The sequence below is a fragment of the Nicrophorus vespilloides genome, unplaced genomic scaffold (assembly GCF_001412225.1).
Source record: "Nicrophorus vespilloides isolate i.1.1-1 unplaced genomic scaffold, Nicve_v1.0, whole genome shotgun sequence".
In the NCBI taxonomy this organism is placed as follows: domain Eukaryota; kingdom Metazoa; phylum Arthropoda; class Insecta; order Coleoptera; family Silphidae; genus Nicrophorus; species Nicrophorus vespilloides.
In genome coordinates this window covers 1-21,489 of record NW_017096000.1, presented here as the reverse complement: position 1 = coordinate 21,489, position 21,489 = coordinate 1, and the positions used below count along the sequence as shown (strand labels likewise).

General features: G+C 40.3%; 5 protein-coding genes across 8 annotated transcripts; 4 read left to right on the top strand and 1 right to left on the bottom strand.

The window, feature by feature from the left end:
- Positions 1-369: 369 nt before the first annotated feature.
- On the bottom strand, positions 370-3,864 carry LOC108569125. 4 transcript variants are annotated; one of them, XM_017930550.1, is made up of 2 exons: positions 3,842-3,864; positions 370-2,599 (listed from the first exon to the last, which is right to left on the bottom strand). In XM_017930550.1, exons 1-2 carry the CDS (start codon positions 3,847-3,849, stop codon positions 607-609), a joined length of 2,001 nt encoding a protein of 666 aa, XP_017786039.1. In that variant the 5' UTR covers positions 3,850-3,864; the 3' UTR covers positions 370-606. The 4 variants fall into 4 exon arrangements, with proteins under 4 accessions (XP_017786039.1, XP_017786040.1, XP_017786041.1 ...); XM_017930551.1 differs by lacking the exon at positions 3,842-3,864 and adding an exon at positions 3,519-3,825; XM_017930552.1 differs by lacking the exon at positions 3,842-3,864 and adding an exon at positions 3,129-3,219.
- Positions 3,865-5,913: 2,049 nt separating this feature from the next.
- LOC108569122 (dnaJ homolog subfamily B member 11) lies at positions 5,914-7,584 on the top strand. The gene is made up of 3 exons (XM_017930546.1): positions 5,914-6,297; positions 6,363-7,146; positions 7,210-7,584. The coding sequence occupies exons 1-3, from the start codon at positions 6,067-6,069 to the stop codon at positions 7,272-7,274; spliced, it is 1,080 nt and encodes a 359-aa protein (XP_017786035.1). The 5' UTR covers positions 5,914-6,066; the 3' UTR covers positions 7,275-7,584.
- Positions 7,585-8,130: 546 nt separating this feature from the next.
- LOC108569124 (probable histone-lysine N-methyltransferase CG1716) lies at positions 8,131-14,940 on the top strand. Its single transcript, XM_017930549.1, has 9 exons — positions 8,131-8,987; positions 9,056-10,814; positions 10,876-11,004; positions 11,068-11,213; positions 11,275-11,428; positions 11,487-13,465; positions 13,524-13,891; positions 13,962-14,357; positions 14,423-14,940. The coding sequence occupies exons 1-9, from the start codon at positions 8,432-8,434 to the stop codon at positions 14,588-14,590; spliced, it is 5,655 nt and encodes a 1,884-aa protein (XP_017786038.1). The 5' UTR covers positions 8,131-8,431; the 3' UTR covers positions 14,591-14,940.
- Positions 14,941-15,521: 581 nt separating this feature from the next.
- LOC108569123 (39S ribosomal protein L3, mitochondrial) lies at positions 15,522-16,926 on the top strand. The gene is made up of 4 exons (XM_017930547.1): positions 15,522-15,676; positions 15,734-15,830; positions 15,897-16,118; positions 16,172-16,926. Exons 1-4 carry the CDS (start codon positions 15,603-15,605, stop codon positions 16,880-16,882), a joined length of 1,104 nt encoding a protein of 367 aa, XP_017786036.1. The 5' UTR covers positions 15,522-15,602; the 3' UTR covers positions 16,883-16,926.
- A 1,608-nt stretch (positions 16,927-18,534) lies between these two features.
- LOC108569121 lies at positions 18,535-19,188 on the top strand. The gene has a single exon (XM_017930545.1). It carries the CDS (start codon positions 18,535-18,537, stop codon positions 19,186-19,188), a length of 654 nt encoding a protein of 217 aa, XP_017786034.1.
- The last annotated feature ends 2,301 nt before the right edge of the window (positions 19,189-21,489 follow it).

The following is a 21,489-nucleotide window of genomic DNA, read 5'->3' as shown; positions in this document are numbered from 1 at the left end:
AGCTGAATGTTTGGGGAATCCAGTATAGTAAGTATAGATACATTCCTGTGCTCTTATCCATATTGCTGTAATGCGCGTAGTAACATCAAGTTTGGAAACCACTGTTCTAAAGTATCTACATTGTCTTGGAAAGAACCCCAAAAGTACCAATTACTATAATAAACTTGTTTTAAACCAATTGAATTATTTAATTCCTACAACTGAGACTGCACAACGACAACACCAGAAGAAGATATTCCACTGCGTCCAGATTTCCATCCTTGGGACACGACAGTTCGGAAACTGAATTGTTCGAAATCCGATGTTCTGCACTACAGATTTATAAAGAACATGATTGGATTGGGAGAGAACAAGAAAGAAAAAAGGATATTATTGTCAACTAAAAACAACAAGTTTATTCTCGGGTAAATGTTATTTACAAATATTCCGCGTACAAGTAAGTATACATATATATATATATTTTTATTAACTATCATTTCAAAAAATCACAGATTTTCTTCTCTCATCATCGTTTCTCCCCTTGCTTAAATAACATTAATCGTATAAATGTTTCATGGAACAAATAAAAAGTTAAAAAAATATCGCCTCTCATTTACAATTGAAAAGCTAATCGATTATTGGATTGATGTTGTTGTTGTTGTTGGAAATATACTGTTTGCAGTAGCAGTAAAGCTTCAAGTGGAAGTCGGTGATGCAGAGGCTCTGTTTGCCGTACAAATTGATGCGACTGACGGTGCCGGTCACGTTGAAATGGTACTCGTTCGTGGGAAGAAATATCCTTCGGACTGTCGCCTCGAAGACGGCGGCGCTGGGTCGAGTCCTGAATGTGATGGTGTAGTCCTGGTTCTGCGTGCCTTGCATGATGACATCCGTATTGATCTGTACCGTTGCGTCCAAGACCTCTTCGAGTTCAAGATAAACGCAGTCCGCGTACCCTACAAGAAGCTCGTTGATCTCGTTCACCGTGTGGTTGGCCGCTTCCTGCACCACCTGATCACCCACGTCCACCTTTTCACTTGTTTGGCACGTGCACCAATGCGCCGATATTCCGGCGCTCTCGCAACTCCTGTTCGTCGTGATCTTATCGAATAAACTGTACGCCCGCCTCGTCGTCTGATTGCTGACGTTCCGCTCCTGGATCGAATCGTCTCTCAACTTCTTGGGATCGACGAGATCCAGAAGGGTTTCGTGCAAATCGTACGGCGTGGTCAGTCTCCTCACGTTAGTCCTCAAGTTGTTTATAGCTAAAGGGTTTCGCTTCGCGAAACTCTCAGGGAATCGCAGATACAGGAACGGTAGTCTCTCCTCCATGCGTCCTTGATACGTGCTCCTGATCTCGCCCCATCTGATCCCGTGATCGCTCATCAGCACCAAAACCGTGTCATCCAGAGTCCCACTCGCGTTCAGCATCTTCAAGAAATCGACGTAATCCCTATCGCCCAGCTTGGGTTTATTCAAGAAGTCGTGAGTCAAGCTCGCGCCCCAGAAGAACCCGAAATAGGGTAACCGATTGACGCGCATCGTCTCCGCAAACTTCGAGATGTAATCCAAGAACACCTTGTGCACGAGCCTCGCCCCGACGCACTGATCCACGTTCAATCTGTGCATGTTTCCGATTTCCTTCTCGGCCGTCATATCGAAGTGATCCCAGAAGTAATCAGTCGGTTGCCTCCTGAAACCCTTCTTCGTGTAATAAAACAGACCCATCCAGGCCGAATCCTCACCGAACCCCGTCAATCGACCGGAATCCTTGAAGTCCTTCCAAACGAACGGGCACTCGTCGAAATGCGTGCTCGCGTTCCAGCACGTCCTCTGCAGCTCATCCTCGCTCATCCCCGTCAACGCGGGTATCAGATTCGGAAACGTGTTATCCCCGACCTTATTGTAGCCCATCATCTCGTAACTCTTCAGCTCTTTCATAAAGCGCACAGTCTCCGGCATCTGCCGATGCAAATTCAGTCTCGACACCGCATCGATGCCAACGATCAGAACGTTGAGCTTCTCCTTTCCAACGTTCGAAGCGTTTCTAGCAGGTACAAACGAAAAGAAATCTTTGTAAATCATAGACCTATTGTGGAAACATTTCACCCGTATAAATTCGTGCTCTATATCTGTCCAAACCTCGAACGGGACGCACTCTTTACCAAAATCGACGCGGTCATCTTTGGATTGACCCGGAGCAACTCGATGGAATTCTTGGTAGCAGCAGGTCAGCTGCTCCGTATCGTTCAGATTGTAGTACTCCAGCGACGATTCCAACAAGTAAATGGATGTCCTGTTCGAATCTATCAGAGGCGGAGTGCCGTTGTTGCACAGCACGCTCTTCTCCATGAAGATGTATTTCTTGATCGAGTCGTCCATCGCTCGCATCTCCGGTATGGTGCATCCCGGTGTTCGGATGAAGAAGCCCTTCATGCTCAGCTCCTCCTGCACCCTCGGCGACGACTGCAGGAAGTACGCAGTCTTGATGGTGTACGTGCGTATCTCCAGAATGTTGCAGACGAAGAGGAGGCTGCACGCTGCCACTATGAAAAGCAGCCACAGCACCGATTGGGGCCTCCACGTCTGCATCTCCAACCGATCATCTGTAGTATCTCCTCTGAAACAATAAATACAATATATTTCATTGTCAAACATCTTCAGTAGTTTACTAAAACAATTAAATGTTTATAAAACAAAATTTGTATACATCAAGTTGTTTATGAAACAAACGCACTCGTATGTTTTGATTAGAAAATACGCACACCTCGATAGCTGGCTAATTCACTACTGATAAATAAAATGTAAAGGCATAATGCATATCGATCCGATTAATTCCGACTACGAAAACGAAAATAAATATAGATTTACACCGACATTGTGCGCAAATGATCGATGAACATTAAATCGTGTCTGTAATTATGAAAAAAAAAATAATAATTTTATAGAACTTTTTTTTAAGTCAAGTCTACATCAAGTGGTTTCATAATTAAGAGATAAGGTAACTAATACTAATCCCTATCTATATACAAAAAAATAAAAAACAAAAAAATTTCCATTTAGCATTTAAATGTTCGATTTAATGTTATCGACAATTTATGGGGATGTTAAAAATGGAAAATATATATATATATATTAAAGTTACTTACGTTTAACGAAATTGCGTTTCGCGTAGAAACCAGAACAATGTGAGCGCATTAACGAGTTGTAAAAATATTCGTATTGTTTTAACCGAAATGAAAAGAATTTAAAAAAAGCAAAAAGAGCAATGAGAGATAAAACGGTTTCGTCAACGAAATATTTCGAGGAAAGAAATTTTGAAAAAAAAAATATTTGAGTACATAATCGCGGAGCCGTGGATTTTACGGAATTCGTTTTTATTTTGGATCTTATCTTAAGATAAAGGATGATGAATAAACGGAATAGTGGAAGGCGTGGAAATTCGGGACTCGGATTGAAGGCGCCGCTGCTAATTGGATTTTGTTTCTGTTTTTTTTTGTTTCGGTTTTTGTTTTTGGTTGTTTGTTTGTTTGTTTTACCTTAAGTCTCTGCGATGGTAGACAGGAAGAAGCGATTGTCAGCTCATTTCGAGAAGGGCGTTTATAAGATGATTTTGGTATCGGAGGATGAACATCGCGCGTGCAAGGCCCTCCTCGGATGGATGGACCATCCGATTGCATGGATGAAGGTCCTCCTCCTCCAACCCCACGTCTTTATCACTCTCTTTCTCTCTCTCTCTCGCACACACTCTAGATATATCATTTTTTTCATCATCCCTTCGCTCACGGACCGGCGTTCGATAAATGAGCGTCGCGGCGCACGGCGTCTCCGCGTTTCCGCCAATATTCAAATTTACACTTACCGTTTCATTGTATGTGCTCTGCTGCTGTATCTGCGTACTAGCTTTTTTTTTTATCCATTCGTTATCCGAAACCCACGACTTTTCCGCCCCTTCTCCATATATTGTTTATCCATAAACTACAAACTACTTCCTTTACGGATAAGAAGCAAATCATTAATTTGCTTATTTCAGTTACTTTCCAAAGTCATTTTTTGTTTGTTTATATTGTATAATTTGTTTATTCGTTGCTGGTAATTACAGAAATTCAATTTAAAAAATATAACATTTTAGACCATATTTTTTTACTTTACATGTCATATCCATTACGATAACATATTACAAATACATGAAAAAGTAATCTTATAAGAACATAATAACGCAATCATAATCTACGAAATCTATTAAAATATAAAAGTTTTCCGATAAGAAAAGAAGGAAAGAAATAAACATGCTTTAATCGAAATTAGTAATGTATATTTGTGTGTGAAAATGTGCATATCTTATTTAAAAATAATATCTTTAAAACGAAATGTGTATGGCAACAAGCATTTTTTTTAAACAAACGTCATTATTTATGTCTAATTGGGCAGAAGTGTAACAGATTAGATTATTATGTAGATACGATAATCTTTCTTTACCATGGTTACGCAAATAAAACAATGATTTGGTCACTTCACGCCAAAGAGATTATTATTTATTATCACCATGGTTACGTAAATATAGCTTGCATTAATAATAACTATAAAGTATACATTCTGTCATGTATTCTTGTTTTTATATATGAGAAGTACAAATTTTTATGAATTTAAGATTGCCATGCGTTAAATAATTATAATTAAATAAATAAACAACTATAATAGGGAGCGGTAATAATGAGTACAAATATATATATTTTAAGAACTTTTAAATTTTGTGTAGATCATAATTAATAATATGAATATATTAGATGTAAACTTTGTATACAGTTAATTAGTTCCTAACATAGAAAGAACATTCAATTTTGGTGGATTATCAAAAAAAAAAATAAAATCTTGATCATTTTGGATTGTATATCAAAACTTACAATTTTGATGGATTATGAAAGAAATTAATAGTAATGGTTTCAGAGAAAATCACTAAAATGTGAAAACACTGCTTTTTCGGCCTTGTTGATTCCTATTAGACACAAAGCATACAATTTTGTTGGATTATCAAAGAAATTAAAAGTTTTGAGATTATTTTTAAAATATTGTTGTAGGCAACCAACTATACTCAACATAGTTTTCATGATAATTCGCTAGGATTGAATGGATGAGAGCGCGTTGAAGACGATCGTGAAGAAGCGAAGAGATTCTGCATCAAAATTTTAATTTAATTTGAATTTTTTTAAACAATTATTTATGTCTAATTCGGGCAGAAGTGTAACAGATTAGATTATTCCGTAGATACGATAATCTTTCTTTACCATGGTTACGCAAATAAAACAATGATTTGGTCACTTCATACCAAAGAGACGATTATTTATTATCACCATGGTTACGTAAATATAGCTTCATTACTAATAACTATCAAGTGTACATTCTGTCATGTATTCTTGTTTTTATATATGAGAAGTACAAATGTTTATGAATTTAAGATTGCCATGCGGTAAATAATTATAATTAAATAAAGAAACAAGTATAATACTAGAACTAGATGTAAAGTTTGTACACAGGTAAGAGTTGTATTGTAAATTAGTGCCTAATATAGAAAGAACATTCAATTTTGGTTTAAAGTCTTGATCATTTTGAAGTATTGTTGTTATATAAAGATTGTACATAGTTAAGAATTGGATTGTGTATTGCTTCCTATCAAAACATACAATTTTGATGGATTATCAAAGAAATTAAAAGTTTTGAGATCATTTTTAAAATATTGTTATAGGCAACCAACTATGCTCAACATAATTTTCATGATAATTCGGTAGGATTGAATGGATGAGAGCTCGTTCAAGAGGATCGCGAAGAAGCGAAGAGATTCTGCATCAAAATTTTAATTTAGTTTGAATATTTGTTGTGCGTTGATTGGTCACCAATGGAATTAATGTGCGTGTCGTGCGACCAATCAGAGCCATCCACATAGTTTAGAGTTGCTGCACAAAGCGGTCGTGGTGCTGGTGTATATGTGTTGAGCTGTCGAAAAATTTCGAGTTTGATCCATTCTCATAGGTTTTCGGTGATGACTGTTCATTGATGAATAAGTAGCAGAACGAAATTCCACGAAGTGCCATGAATTTCAACAAATGGCAATTCCTGCTGCTGGTTCAGCTGGTCCTGTGCTCCGTAAGTCTGGTCTTGGCAGGCAGAGACTTCTACAAAATCCTAGGTGTCACCAAATCAGCTTCTTTGCACGAAGTGAAGAAGGCCTACAGGAGACAGGCGAAGGAGTTGCATCCGGACAAGAACAAGGATGATCCAGATGCGTCGAGGAAGTTCACAGATCTGGGAGCTGCTTACGAGGTATTCATATTTGTTGTAGCTTTCTATGCTATAGAACAGTTTGTTAATTGAATTATTGATTTAAGGTGTTATCTGATGAAGATAAGCGCAAGAAATATGATAGGTGTGGGGAGGATTGCTTGCAAAAGGATGGCATGATGGACAATGGCTTCGATCCGTTTGCCAGTTTCTTTGGAGATTTCGGTTTTCCATTTGGAAACAACGAGCAGCAGCACGAGACGCCGAAAGGTGCTAACGTCGTGATGGACGTAATGGTGACTCTCGAGGATTTGTACACGGGGACTTTCGTGGAGATCACCAGGAATAAACCCGTGATGAAGGCGGCGAAGGGAACTAGGAAATGTAACTGCAGACAGGAGATGATCACCCGAAATCTAGGTGGTAATCGATTCCAGATGATGCAGCAGACTGTCTGCGACGAATGTCCGAACGTGAAGCTGGTGAACGAGGAGCGGATTCTGGAGATGGAGATCGAACCCGGTATGGTCGATGGTCAAGAAACCAGGTTCACAGCTGAAGGAGAACCGCATCTCGATGGAGATGCTGGAGATTTGATTCTCAGAGTTAAAACGCAGCCGCATTCCGTTTTCGAAAGGAAGGGTGATGATTTGTACACGAACGTTACAATCAGTTTGCAAGATGCTTTGGTCGGTTTCGCGTTAGAGCTGAAGCACTTGGACGGACATTTAGTGTCTATAACTAGGGATAAAGTGACGTGGCCTGGGGCGCGCATCAGGAAGAAGGGCGAAGGAATGCCCAACTACGATAACAACAATCTGCAAGGCACTCTGTACATAACGTTCGACGTTGAGTTCCCCAAACAGGAATTCAGCGAACAAGACAAAGAAGGTATGATCAAACTTATATAAACTAATCTTATCAACTTATTAATTATTTTTTATTTCTTTGCAGAGATTAAGAGAATCTTGAACCAAAGCACTAACAATAAGGTATACAACGGATTGCGGGGCTATTGACGATGAGCGACCGTGGTAGACCTGAAATTCCCTCTCTTTTGTACATAATTTGTGATTTGTATGTGTGAGTTCTTCTTATTCTTCTTTTTTTTAGTTTTGTATTCGCCAATACAAGAACTATGTTTCCCTATTATACATACATATTTAGACGTATACACATAATAACAAATTACAAAAAAAAGCAATACGTAACAACCAAAACCCACTTGCCTTCTACATTTAGACAATTCCAAACAATATAAGACTATTATAATTTATCTGCGTTGCAAACAAACATAAAAAAAGACATATCTTATAGATACTGATTGAAAAAAAAAACAAGAGATTGCGGGCCCTATTTATTTTGTTATTTAATTATTATTTTTTTTCTTGTTTTTTTTTTTGTAAATAAAAGAAATTGAAGAAACTGAAATATTTGTAATTCAATTCTTTGAACAATTGGTGGCCTAAACTAGAAAAAGTTCAAAACTTTTCCAAGTCAATCTAATTTTGTATCAAAAACAAAGATAATGTTTACTATTACTAAATCAGTTTTCATATTTTGTTTCAATATCTTCATTCGTTGCTAATTGTTACTAATATCATCGAAGCTGTTATCTAATTTGAATACTAAATCATTATTGATCAACTGGTTGCCTATCGTAAACAATTATATTTGTTTAGCGATTTTCTTCTATAATATACTATTTCTATGATACATTTTTATTTATTTCCTTCATTCTTATTGTACTGAAGATAATGATGTTCGTATTAGAAGAAGATGTGCATATTTTGAAAACTTTAATGTTTCGGTTTTCTCTACTGCTATATAATTATTGCGAATGATCATCAAGTCGCGTAATTATACTTATTGTAATTATAGAAGTAGGAAACAATTAAGGCATAAATTAGCTCTAATAGGAATCTAATTATCTGATGCACCGTTGGTTGCATAATCGTTGGCAGCCAGATCTGAGCGAGACAACGCAGGAGTCTATATATTTGTGGATGTATCAAAATACATGCACATAACAAAACCAAAAATATGTGTTCGTAGTTGCGTGCTGTGTGTGTATATAAACGCGGATTAGTTCAATACCAATTATGTGTCCAAATGTGCAGAGTTAGTTAGGATATAGATATATATAAATACGGAAAATATACATCGGCATCGGAAAATGGGGCCCAAGAAGAGGAAAGCCGCCAAGCAGCCCCAAGCTCTATCATCGGATCAGGAGGATGCGCCGAAGACAACAACAACAGCAGCAGCAGCAGCATCGACGAGGAAGACCAGGTCTCAGGGAAAGCTTATTAAGAGAGAAGTGCCCCAATTGCTGCCAGTGAAAGGAGTGAAAAAGATGCCTGCAGTGAAACCCAAGCCCCGATTAACAAAGAGGATTGGCAAGTTTCGTGGCCTGAATGAAGTGAGCACTGAGGAGGTTGCAGTTGCTTCTGCAGATGCAGAGGAGCTTAGTAGCAGCAGCACCCCAAGCACTGAGAGCCTTGAGCCTCCCGTTGAAACCATGGAAATTAAAGATGTTGAATGTGAAGAATTAAGTGAAGCACAAGAGGTGCAGGAGCAGCCAGAGGCGATCAATTCTGATGATATTGAGTCTGAGGTTATTCTGGGCTGCATCGAGGAAGATTTTTATGTGCAACAGGAGGAAATTATTGCTGAAGAGGACTCAAACACAGTCACTAAAATTGAAGATACACAGGAATATCAAGATAAAAGTAAGTATTTTAAACTTAATTTTGTTATAATTGAAGTTTATCGTTTATTTTGAATAAAAATATTTCAGTTGAAGCAAATAAAACAGATGAAATGGAGCATATCCAAATACGCAATGATGAAATTCAAGAGGAAATGATTGAAAATTCAGAGAATTTAGATGTTATGGAAGTAGAAACTTGTAAGGATATAATTATGGGAAGCTCTGAAGAAAGTATTCCAGGTGATAAAGAAGAAAGTATACCTCAAGATGATAAAGTAATAGTGGAAACTGTAAGCAGTGAAGATAGTAGCACCATGACTAGTAATAGCGAAGAAATAACGACGAGCGAGGAATCCGTGAACGATGATAACAAACGGGAAGAGATCGTAGAAACTGTAGACGGAGATGCGGCAGAACAGCAAGATTTAAAACATGAGACTGTTGCGAGCGAGGAAGACTCTAATTTCACTAGCGAATTATCAGATAACGAGGCTCAGATTGCAAGCGCGAAAAACGATGATGAAGTTAAAAACGTGGAGGAAGTAAACGAAGAAACAGAAATTCAGGTGACGACAGTGGAAGATGCGGTGGAAAATTCCGATGTTTCGGAAACGACTGATATTTTAAAAACTGCTTCTGACGTGTCCAGCGAAGATTCAGAGGTGAAGAGTAGCTCGGTCTCATCGAATACGGACGACAGCGAATCGAAATTGGAGGAGAAAAGTAGTGAGGAAGAGGTGATCACCAGCGATGTTAAAGACGACAATGTGATTGATAGCGAAGTTAAAGACGACGAGGTTGAGGGTATGGGTGATGGTAAAGGGGAAATAAGTTTGGAGACGATTAGTAAGAGCATAGAGGAGATGGAAGACGATAAGGAGGTGGAGGTGGTGTCCAAGGAGATGGTAGAGTTGAAGATCGAAACTGAGGATAAACCCAAGGTGATTTTGCCGAGTCGGAAGAGTAAGAGGATTTCGTTGAAGCGAGATAAGTTGAAGGCGGCCAGCACGGATGTGAAGGCGAAGGAGGTGGCTAAAGAAGATGAGCAGGATGAAGTCAAGGTGGAGATGAAAACTGAAGAGGAGAAGCCTGCAGAAGAAGCGGAGGTGAAAACTGAGATAAAGGAGGAGGTTTTGACGGAAACGGACACGTCGGAGAAGAGCGACGAGCCCAAGGTGGATCCGCCGAAGATCGCGATCAAAAAGAAACTGAAGAAGGAGCAAGAAACGAAGCAGACTGATAACAATAACGTAAAGAAAAAGAGGGTGGTGAAGGTTTCACCGAAGCAAACAGCAGCTTCGCGGCAGAGCAAGAAGAACGAGGAGCTGGCGAACGAAGCCATCCGCAGATCGAGTCGCATCAAGACGATAAGCAGCCAAAAGAAGTCTGCGAGAGGAAAGGGTTTGGTGAAGAAGGAATCGAATAACACGGATAATTCGGATAACAGCAACTCGGGAAATGCGGAGTACGAGAAGTCTTCGAGGGATTCACCGGCTTTGGTCGCGCCCACGAAGAGTATCGTCGACTCGAAACCGGTGAAGGTCAAATCGCGCTGGAGACGGACCAGCGAATTGGAAATGAACACGAGCAGAAGCTCCTCTTCGTTGGGTGAAAGTAGCGTGGTGAATGCCCAAAGTGGAAACAAGAAGATGGAAGTCGACGAAGAGGTGGAACGACGCTTGAAGCAGTTCGTGCATCTCAAGGAGAATCAGTATCTGACGGAAAGGATCAGCTGCAAGGAGGCCAAGAAAATGACATGCGACTGTTTCCTCACGCAGGATGAAATCCAACAGGGTGAGTTCGGCTGTGGAGAGGATTGCCTGAATCGATTACTCATGATTGAATGGTAAGTTGCTATAATTGAATTCAATCATAATGATATTAACAATGTTTTATGTTTATTTTAGCGGAAATCTATGCACGGTGAACGACAGGTGCACGAACAAGAGGTTCCAGAAGGGACAGAGCGCCCCGTGCGAAGTATTCAGGACGGAGAAGAAAGGTCTTGGCATTCGAGCTGCTGCAAACATCCCTTAGTAAGTCATCCAAGGATCTGGAATTGAAATTTAACTAAACTCGTACATTTTTATAAATTTTAGTGGAGAATTTATTTTGGAATATGTTGGCGAAGTTTTGGATCCGGAGGAGTTTGAGGATAGGGCAGCCGACTATTCCAAGGATAAAAATAGACATTACTACTTCATGTCTTTAAGAGCTGACGCTGTTATAGATGCAACACAAAAGGGTACTTATACTTTATTATTTGCACTTTACATAATTACTTGAATTTTGTAACATTCTTGTAGGTAACATTTCGCGATTCATAAACCACTCGTGCGACCCGAACGCCGAGACCCAAAAATGGACTGTGGGAGGTGAACTCAGGATCGGATTTTTCAGCACTCGAACAATTTTAGCCGGTGAAGAAGTCACATTCGATTACCAATTTCAGAGATACGGGTATGTTATTAAACTGTATACAAAAATAAGTATTTTTTTAATTTTATTTCTATTGTAGAAAAGAAGCGCAGAAGTGTTTTTGCGAGGCAACGAACTGCAGAGGGTGGCTAGGGGAAGAGCCTGATGATGATGAAGAAGAAGAAGAGGACGAGGAGGATGAAGAGGAAGAGGAGGGAGTCGTCGAGAAGGTCATTGAGTTGGATTCGGAGAAGGTCAAGGAGATCGTCAGCGAAGAGGTAGCGCCGGAGAATATTAAGGAAGAGGAGAAGGCCGAGGAGAAGACTCTGGAAGTAACGGAAATTCCGGTACAGAAGGAGAAATCGCCGAAGAAGGAGAAGAAAGCGAAGGTGAAGAAGATCACGCGAAAGGACATCTTCGAGGATCTTGCTCTGGACGATGAAATAGCGTCGCTGCAGACGACCGGGCTAAAGAATCAAGCGCATACGTTGAAGCTGAGCAGGTTGATGGTGCGCGCCAAGGAGAGTAATCAAAGGGCGAAATTGCTAGCGATCCTCAAAGCCGGGGATATGCCCTGCAGGAGACTCTTCTTGGACTACCACGGGTTGCGTTTGATGCATGGCTGGATGACGGACGCCCAGCAGTTGGCCAGCGAGGATAACGATATGGAATACATGCGCCTGGAAACGCTTCAGACGTTATCCACGCTGCCCATACCCAATAAGACGATGCTTCAGGATTCGAAGGTGCTATCGCTCGTGGAGAAGTGGTCGGTTTCTGAAAAGCCGGCTGAATCTTCAGAAGATTCCGAAAGCAATTCACCGCAGTTGGAGCAGGAGCCGGTGCCCGAGGTGGTGCCGGAGAAGAGAGAGGAACCGGTGGAGAACGACGACGAGGAGGAGATCAGGAGATCCGTAGGAATGGACTTTGTGAATCGACCCACGTACAAGGAGTTCGATTTCAAGAATATAGCAGATGAACTGATCAATATCTTCGATGATGCTGCGGAGGCTTCTCCGATTGCTTTCGAAGAGAAGGAAGCTGGTAACAAACCGAACATAATTGCGGATATTTTGGCTCTCGCTTCGAAGTTATTGGAGACCTGGGCCAATTTGAAGGAGGTGTTCAGGATCCCTAAGAAGGAGCGGATAGAACAGATGAAGGAGCACGAGAGGCAGGCGGATAAAAGATATAAGGCGATGGCCTTTGAGCAAGTGGAGAATCAGGAAAAGAGGGGCAGGGAGAACAGATATTCGAGGTCCAATTATCGTCCGTCCAACAGATTCGGGGATTGCGACAGAAACCGCAAGAATGAGAGGATACCTTCAACTGGTAATAGCGTTTGCTCGACCGGTCATAATTCTTATCCGAGGATAAGCAAGCACGAGAGAAGAAAACTGTTTGCTATGCAGGTGGAGCAGCAGGCGGAGGAGGAGAGACGCAGAAAGCAGAGGGAGTCGTGGAGGCAACACGAGAAGCACTGCATGATGATGGGCACGGATCCTAGGTTCACGGCACCCTACGATCCGAATCGTGGTTACCAGTGTATATGGAATCCGCAGATCGGACAGTGGCAAAACTACGCTCTGTCCTCCGATCAGCACGTCCTCTTCAATCAGATGCCCAATTCGAATTTTCCCTTCGTGCCTAGACCTCAGAACATGTCGGTGCCTCCACCGCAGAAGATGCATTCTATACCGCCACCGCAAGTGCACGGGATGCCGCACGTCATGCCCAACATCCATAGTCTTCCACCAACCGCAATCAATCATCCAATGCCGAGCGGAATTCCGGCCGCCCTCGTTCCGCCCATCGTGGCTCCACCTACGATGGCCGAGGCAAGTATGGGTTCGATGCCGCCCATGCCCAATATACCGCCAATGCCAACGCTTCCATATCACGACAAAGTCGAGGACCCGTCGCAGGTGACGTTCATGGGTCCCATACCACCGCCCGCCAAACTACCAGCAAAGTGGAAATGCGCCAAGGACAAATACGGCAGACCGTACTATTACCACGTCAAGATTAGGAAATCGCAATGGGAGCCACCGGAATTACCACCTGAAGAAGTCGAATATTGTGAGTGTGAATCTCAAATTTAGTGATGTACGTTGTGACTGTTGTGTTTCTATTGCAGATTCAGAGTCGACGTCGAGTTCGGACACGAGCAGTCTGAGCTCGGATTCGAGTTCGGAGGATACGGACAGCGATGACATCGATGATGAACAACTCATGTTGGAGATCCGCAGCAAGTTCAGCAGGATGGAAGCGCAGAAGAAGCTGTTGAAGTCACGCGGCGGAGATCCCGATGACCTGGAGCACGGCCTGGCGGAGGCGCACGACAGTATTATGCCCGATGATCTGGACGAGTCCAGTCTGCAGGACGATGACAGAACTGAGGACAAATCGTCTTTGGATCGGAGGATAGAAGAGTTGGGCATTCTCAGGGATACGCCTCCAGTCAAGAAGCGCAGGATAGGGTTGGTTCAGGAAATAATTATTAGCGTAAGTTTATATATTTTTTTTTTTAATAATAACATAACACAGTTTTTTCAATGAGATGATCTTGTTACAGCCAAGAACTGAGGAGGACAGTAAACAGTTTAAGGAGAATATCAAAAAGTACAAGCAAAATAAGGAGAAGCTGCGGAAGCAGAAGGAAATGATCATGCAGCAAAGCAAGAAGGTGATGGCCACGTTGCCTCCGAGCACGTCCTCCACGACCAGTCTGTCGACGCCTCCTTCCACGCCCTCCTCGGCATCAAGCGGCGTCAAACCGAAGAAGAAGTTGGCGGTGAAGACGAAGCTGAAAGAGATGGACAACAATAACGAGGCGAGTCGCAAGATCAAGGAGATCTTCAGGTCGAATATGGCCGGAGTGATGGTCGGTATCTTGAACGCGTATAGGAAATTAGACTGCAAGCAAGGACGAATCACGAATACCGATGACTTCAAGCATTTGGCCAGAAAGGTGAGAGTTTTTATTTTTTATTTTTGCGATTTATTAACGTGTTTGTATTCCTCCTTCTATTCAAGTTAACGCATTTCGTGATGCTGAAAGAGCTGAAGCACTGCCAAAAGATCGAGGATCTGACGTGCACGGAAAGCGTGAAGGCGAAAGCCAAGGAGTTTGTGCGTAAGTACATGTCCAAGTTCGGCGAACAGTACATACGTCCGCCGGACGACTTAGATAATTACGGTTGAGAGTCATATACATATATATACTTCATAAAAGACAACAAAACATTTAGGGAAACGGAGCGAAAGTAAAAAAAAATAAGAAATGAAAATGAAATATTATTAAAACAGATTTTCTAGAGCAAGATCCACGCATATATATCTGTGATATAATTAATTGAAGAAGAGTGCCGTCGCGTACGTTCGTTGGTTTTCCTTCTCTCTTCTAGTGTAATTTTATATTATTAACAAAAAAAAAACAGTCTTGTGTTCATTCTGATCTAATGATTGATGATTATAAATCTTCTCTATATATGTATATTTTTTTTTCCACTAAATCAGGTGTCAATTTAAACAATTTCTTTTATTTCTATTTGTATAAAAGATCTTTTATTTCTATTTGTATAAACTGGTACAAAATGATTATATTAATAAATATCAATTGATTGATTGAATAAATAAACGAATGATATTTTTTCTTATTTGCATTTTAAATACAATTTAATCCTATTTATACAAGTTCGAATTGGAACCAATTGGAATTCTCCTTCATTTCAAGTTGGCAAAGGTTCTGTTGGTATCAATGAGATCTTTTATTTCTATTTGTATAAACTGGTACAAAATGATTATATTAATAAATATCAATTGATTGATTGAATAAATAAACGAATGATATTTTTCTTATTTGCATTTTAAATACAATTTAATCCTATTTATACAAGTTCGAATTGGAACCAATTGGAACTCTTCTTCATTTCAAGTTGGCAAAGGTTCTGTTGGTATCAATGAGATCTTTTATTTCTATTTGTATAAACTGGTACAAAATGATTATATTAATAAATATCAATTGATTGATTGAATAAATAAACGAATGATATTTTTCTTATTTGCATTTTAAATACAATTTAATCCTATTTATACAAGTTCGAATTGGAACCAATTGGAACTCTTCTTGTTGGTATCAATGAGATAGAGATGGAATAACCTCAATTAATGTTCATAACAAAAGTTCAATAGTTTTAAATAAAAAGTAAACGAAATGGCGTTTATTTTAAGCAATATAGTGAGTAAAACGTGCGTGAAAAGCCTGGAGGATAAGTTGCTGGCCTTATCGTAAGTTTAAACCATCCGGAATACCGAAATTCAAGCATCAACATAACCTCAAATCAGTATTTCAGCCAGTGGGACTCAAATAAGGGAGAGACATATTATGAACCCGCCTCCTCGATTGAGGAACCCCACTTGGTTCACGAAGAAACACCGTGTCGTAAGTGGTTGTTGTTTATGTCGATTGGTTTTTTGAACTGTCGCTGTTATGTTATTTGAGTTTTAGGTGCATAACGATGAAATCACCACTGATAACCAGGAGTTTGTTAAGGAAGTGGTTCAGGATAAATACAGCAACAAAGATGAGTCTCCTTTGCTCTCGGAGATTGCGGCGAACGCTGCAGAATGGCAGCCAACGTTTAAAAGGACTGGAGTGATTGCTCGAAAAATTGGTATTTATCCTATTTGGATGAAGGATGGCACGAAAATGACCACTACTCTGCTTCAAGTCAGATAAATTGATGTATTTGTTTGATTTTTATTAATTAAATTGATTTGTAGGTTTTGGATAATCATGTAATTAAGTATTATACGCCGGAGGAATATGAAAATTCGCAGCCAAATAAAACGAGGGTTATGAAGAAGAAAGGATGTTTGTTGTTAGGAGCGGAGGGCACTGATCCGTCGCTGTTAACGAAAGAGTATTGTGGTCTTTTCAAGAATTCCGGTGTGATTCCCAAGAAGTTCCTCGCTCGATTCTTCGTCAGTCCAGATGCTGCTCTGCCACCAGGTACTCCGATCAACGCGTTGCATTTCCAGGTGGGCAATTTCGTGGACGTGCGCGGTAAAACCATCGACAGAGGTTTCCAGGGCGTCATGAAGAGGCACGGTTTCAAAGGCATGCCCGCGTCTCACGGTGTGACGAAAACGCATAGAAGAGGTGGCAACATCGGTGGTGGCGGTGAGAAGGCTCGCGTTTGGCCTGGCACGAAAATGCCCGGACACATGGGGAACAGGTACAGGGTTCTGAAGGGCCTGAAGATCTGGCGCATCAACACCAAGTACAACGTGCTGTACGTGTCCGGACAGAACGTTCCAGGCGACACGAACTCGATCGTTACCATCTACGATACCATTCTTCCTTTGAGGAAACCCTCGAACCCTGTACCCTTCCCCACTTACCTGAACACCGATGAAATCCACGAGGAGGATTTGTACGACGACGATGTCCATCAGTTCTGCGATCCCACCATCGAGTACAACGAGACGTAGGTCTACTTCTGATTAGTTCTATATAAATATATTTGTTGATTGTACATTTACAATTTTATTTTCCTCGCATCAAATTCCTTTTAAACGTTTCATTAATATTTTCCAACGAAATGAGAGTTTTTCCTTTGTGAAGTAGTTCTTTAGGTCATCGCTATTAAACTTGGAAAAACGATCATTTCCTCCCGCACGTATCAATTTATTAAACTAACCATAGAAAAAAAAATGTAATAATTGTAAGATAATTACGTAAAACAACGGGAATAATTTACGATTTGCAATGTTAATGCTAGGAGATGAAGTAAAAGAAACGCTTTTGTACATAGTTGCAATTATAAATTGAATAATCCTCGTGCATGAATATGTATACACACGTTCATAATTAGCTCCAACAATTGGTTACAGTCTGATGGACGATCGATGGAAATATTTATATTTGTTATTAAAAAAACACACACACTCTTCGCTTCGGTTGCGAAAAATATCGCGCGATTAATTTTATTTATTGCCTCCGCGATTTATGGACCGAACACACTCCTAATTACCAATTTCGCTTCTTATCGCCTTACCGCTTTCTACTTTGTGCGTTCTCCTCGGCTCCCTTTGTTCTTACGCCTTAGATGATTTACGGATTTTCACGCGCAATTATTTTCCGCCTCGAGCTGTCCACAATTAGGAAACTGGATGATCACAGGTTTCACGCATCTATTTAAATACTCTTCAAAAATAGTTTCGAAATGCCGACGATGTATCAAGCAAACGTATTCATAATTTGTTTCTATTTTTTTTTCAGAAAATAAATATCAAGATTTGCAAAACGTTCAGGAAATCTATTAAAAAAAAAAACCATTAATATTTCTTGACTAGAAGAAGACAAGTGATGATGAAAAGTGATTCATGAACGTTGTTATTTTTAATTGATTTGATTTCTTTAAAAAATCAAAGTTTTTCAAGTATTAAACTAAAGGTAATTCCATATATATTTTATAAACTCAATAATTTAATAAATTAAACTTTAGGATCTGAAGATTTGTTGTGGTTTGTGAAAAGCAGAATAAGCTGAATATGTTCTTCATTTATACAAGGTAATTCATACATTTTCGTAACTAAATTGTCTGCAATGTTATTTAACTTAGTACAATGAGTGCATAATGTTATGATCCAAGAGATTTGCGGTTTTTCGATTTTCACTTGTTCGCGTTGTTGTTTTTTTTTTTATTAATGAAGATGTTCTTCTAAATCGGTGTAGCCTAGTTCGCAAAGTGTACAATGAGGTTTCCCGTTTTGCTGCTGGGAAGAAGGTTCGCGTGTTCGATCCAAGAAGAAGGACTAATTACCAGTATTATGCACCGGTCGTATCTCGGTCAGTGATTAAGATTATTTTTTTTTAATTTTGCGAAGCGATGCATAATTTAACATCTGAATTGGCAACGCACATTCGGGTGGGAGAAAACTGCACGTCCGATCTGGTATGTGTGTTGAAAAAAGAGGTGATTTGTGGAGTAATTAATGAAGATTTTTTGTTTGCCGAAGCGAGATGATGAGATATGTCGAGGAGGTAAAGAAACCGTGAAAATGCTGGTCTTCGGCACGCACAATATTCTGCTGGTATATAAAGGCAAAATGCGGCCAGCGTTGGTTTATTGTGGGTCGAGATGCAGTCGATGGTGATGATCTTCCTCGTGTTCGGTGTTTCGGTGCAGGCCGATGTGATTGTCCTGGACTGTTTCCGGGGTGAAGTCAGCTACAGTTGTCTGGTGGAGAAGACGGCGAACGCGTTGGAGCGTACCCTGAACTGGGATATTCCCGTCATCGATGGAGTCACGCTGAAGAGGAACGGGGAGGTGGTGAACGCGAGCGCCGAAGGCAGGAGCGCGCATGGAGTGCAGAGGTTGAAGTCGGTTATAGGGAGGTTCCTGCAGTCGCACACTCTGTCCATCGACCTCTCCAGGCAGCTCGGAAGCGGCGACGGGTTCAAGGACGGCACCCACGGCATGAAGGTCAGCAAGAAGGAGCGAAAGTACTTCCACTACACGATGATGGTGCTGCTGGGAATCTTCGGACTCTCTGCGCCGCTCATCATGAAGACTTTGGCTTTGATCGCCGGCAAAGCGTTGATCGCAAGCAAAATTGCTCTTCTGATGGTCGGATCCGTGGCGCTGAAGAAGATCTTCCAATCGGACGGCGGAGATTCCGGCGTCAAAGTTCACACTCACACCATTCCCATCCACGAAGACGAGCACGATCGATACATGGACGCTTCAGAGTACAGCTTCCACAATGCCAACGGCGCTGGTCAAGGCATCTGAAAGACAAACAACAAAAAAAAAAAACAATCATTTCCGTTGCCAAATTATCCAATTATTAATTTATTTATTTATTGATTTAAGAAGCAGAGAATGGGAAAGAGGCAGAGAGTGTGTGTATAAAAAGAAAATTAAGTTTTATATAATAAATGAGTCGCATGTGCGAGTAGTAGTAGTAGTAGTGTATGTGTTCGAAGCGTAGGAAGGGGATGAAGGGATCGTAGGGCAGTAAATAGGAAGTCCGGCTTTATAAATTATGCCCGAAATAAATTCCGAAAGAGTCTACATTTATTTCAATGTTGCGGAGGGTGTGCACCTCTCCGCTCTCTTTCTCTCCTCCTGCAAAAACTACCACTACTACTACTATACAAAAACCACCCTTCGTTCTCGCACACACACATCTACTCCTCTCTGATCGATTGACACTTGTTTTGACCCGCGGACGATCCTTGGGGAACAACCACCTGGACCCCGGACATCACAACTTTAAATAGCGGCGCATTTTTTATTTACGACAATATGCTGTAAAAACCCGTGTCCGCTGTCCTCTTACCCATCCAAAAACCCACCTACCCCTCCTGTTTATGTTCCGCACAAAAACACACGCGTTTACTGTTCAGCTGCTTGTTTTTCAATGCTCGTCCTGTCACTATTCCTATTTATTTAGTTGTTGCTTTTTTGTGTGTTTCTGTTTCATCCCTATCGAATTCCGCGGGGAGACAACCCGAACCGTTTAAAACCCACCCTCCTTGCATCATCCACGTATTCCTACCACATACTTACATTTGTACGTTCAGTTTAGTTTAATAATTTGCAAGAAAATGATTAATGTATAAAGATTGTGGAATTGATACTTTTTTTTGTTTTTTTTTTTTTTTTTGTAATTGTAATTGTTTAGTGGATTTAAATCAGGAGGGTAAGAATATGCGAAGTATTTAACGGTGGATGAGTAGGAATAGGGTTGAAGGTGGTGGTAGCAGCAGTTGTAGTAGTAAGAGGAGATGAGGGTTGTGGGGTGGTTTTCGTTTCGGCCTCGTGTTTTCGGATGAGGGTTGGTGAGGGTTTTAGCCACAGGTAAGAGAGAGAGTTTATATTATCTGTTGATCGAACATAGGAGGGTAACAATTATTTGCGGTCCCTGTATTAAGCTTAAAATACGTGGAATGCTGGGAGCGTATAGAGCGGCGGCGGCGGCGGCGGCAGCATTCAGCGCGTTCAATTACGCCCTGTTAAAATTTAATTTGTGCCGACGAAATGTAACTTTGTTTTGTGCACTACTAAGCCGCAGGGAGAGATGATTCGTTGCCGTGCAGATAGATAGACCTATATAGCATATATATACAGTGTACATCTATAGATATAGTACATATACATACATATATATATATATAACACGTAGAGTGAGGGATGCGAGAGGCGAGCACTTTAATATAATTTCCAGTCGCGCGGTTTCGCTCAATCCCCTCGGAGTTTGCACGTGCGTGCGTTGCGCCCTCTATGTGCGGATGCCAATTTTCCAACAGAATTACCTTCCATCGGAATTATTGCACGTTCCATAATCGCCCTTACCCTTGATGATCATCCACCCGCAACTCAAACCTAAAACCCTCATCAATTTCTTTGATACCCATACACACACTCACACACACACATACACATAAAGCGCTCCCTAATTTGAATTTCAGAGTAAAACATTTACATTTTGTGAATGCAGGTGTTGTGTCCAATTTATTTGAAATATAATTGACTATCAATATAAAGACAAAATCAATAAGACAAAATTATTATTGTTTGTATTTTGTAATCAAACTCGTAAGATTTTAAACAAGATTTTTGTATAAAATAATAATAAATATGAATCAGAAATATTGATTTATGATTCTATTGGAAATCAGAGTTTGACCTGAGGACGATCTGACCCCAGAATGGAGCGAAATTATTATTATTGTTTGTATTTTGTAATCAAACTCATAAGATTTAAACAAGATTTTGTATAAAATAATAATAAATATGAATCAGAAATATTGATTTATAATAATATTGGATTCACCTACGAAGAAATCAGAGTTTTTGACCTGAGGACGATCTGACCGCAGAATGGAGCGAAATTATTTATGTTTGTATTTTGTAATCAAACAAAGATTTTGTATAAAATAATTTTTAAAAAAATGTAGTAAATTCTTCAATTTTAAAAGAAATAGTGATAGGTAATTATGAATCATGAATATTGATTTATAATTCTATTGGATTCACCTACGAAGAAATCAGAGTTTGACATGAGGACGATCTGACCGCAGAATGGAG

Bases quoted from the DNA above. Each gene is read 5' to 3' on its own strand.
- LOC108569122 (XM_017930546.1), top strand. From the start codon at position 6,067: ATGAATTTCAACAAATGGCAATTCCTGCTGCTGGTTCAGCTGGTCCTG. The intron at 6,298-6,362 runs GTATTCATATTT...TATTGATTTAAG, and splicing joins ATCTGGGAGCTGCTTACGAG to GTGTTATCTGATGAAGATAA. The intron at 7,147-7,209 runs GTATGATCAAAC...ATTTCTTTGCAG, and splicing joins CAGCGAACAAGACAAAGAAG to AGATTAAGAGAATCTTGAAC.
- LOC108569124 (XM_017930549.1), top strand. From the start codon at position 8,432: ATGGGGCCCAAGAAGAGGAAAGCCGCCAAGCAGCCCCAAGCTCTATCA. The intron at 8,988-9,055 runs GTAAGTATTTTA...AAAATATTTCAG, and splicing joins ACAGGAATATCAAGATAAAA to TTGAAGCAAATAAAACAGAT. The intron at 11,214-11,274 runs GTACTTATACTT...ACATTCTTGTAG, and splicing joins TATAGATGCAACACAAAAGG to GTAACATTTCGCGATTCATA.
- LOC108569123 (XM_017930547.1), top strand. From the start codon at position 15,603: ATGGCGTTTATTTTAAGCAATATAGTGAGTAAAACGTGCGTGAAAAGC. The intron at 15,831-15,896 runs GTAAGTGGTTGT...TTTGAGTTTTAG, and splicing joins TCACGAAGAAACACCGTGTC to GTGCATAACGATGAAATCAC. The intron at 16,119-16,171 runs GTCAGATAAATT...ATTGATTTGTAG, and splicing joins TGACCACTACTCTGCTTCAA to GTTTTGGATAATCATGTAAT.
- LOC108569121 (XM_017930545.1), top strand. From the start codon at position 18,535: ATGCAGTCGATGGTGATGATCTTCCTCGTGTTCGGTGTTTCGGTGCAG.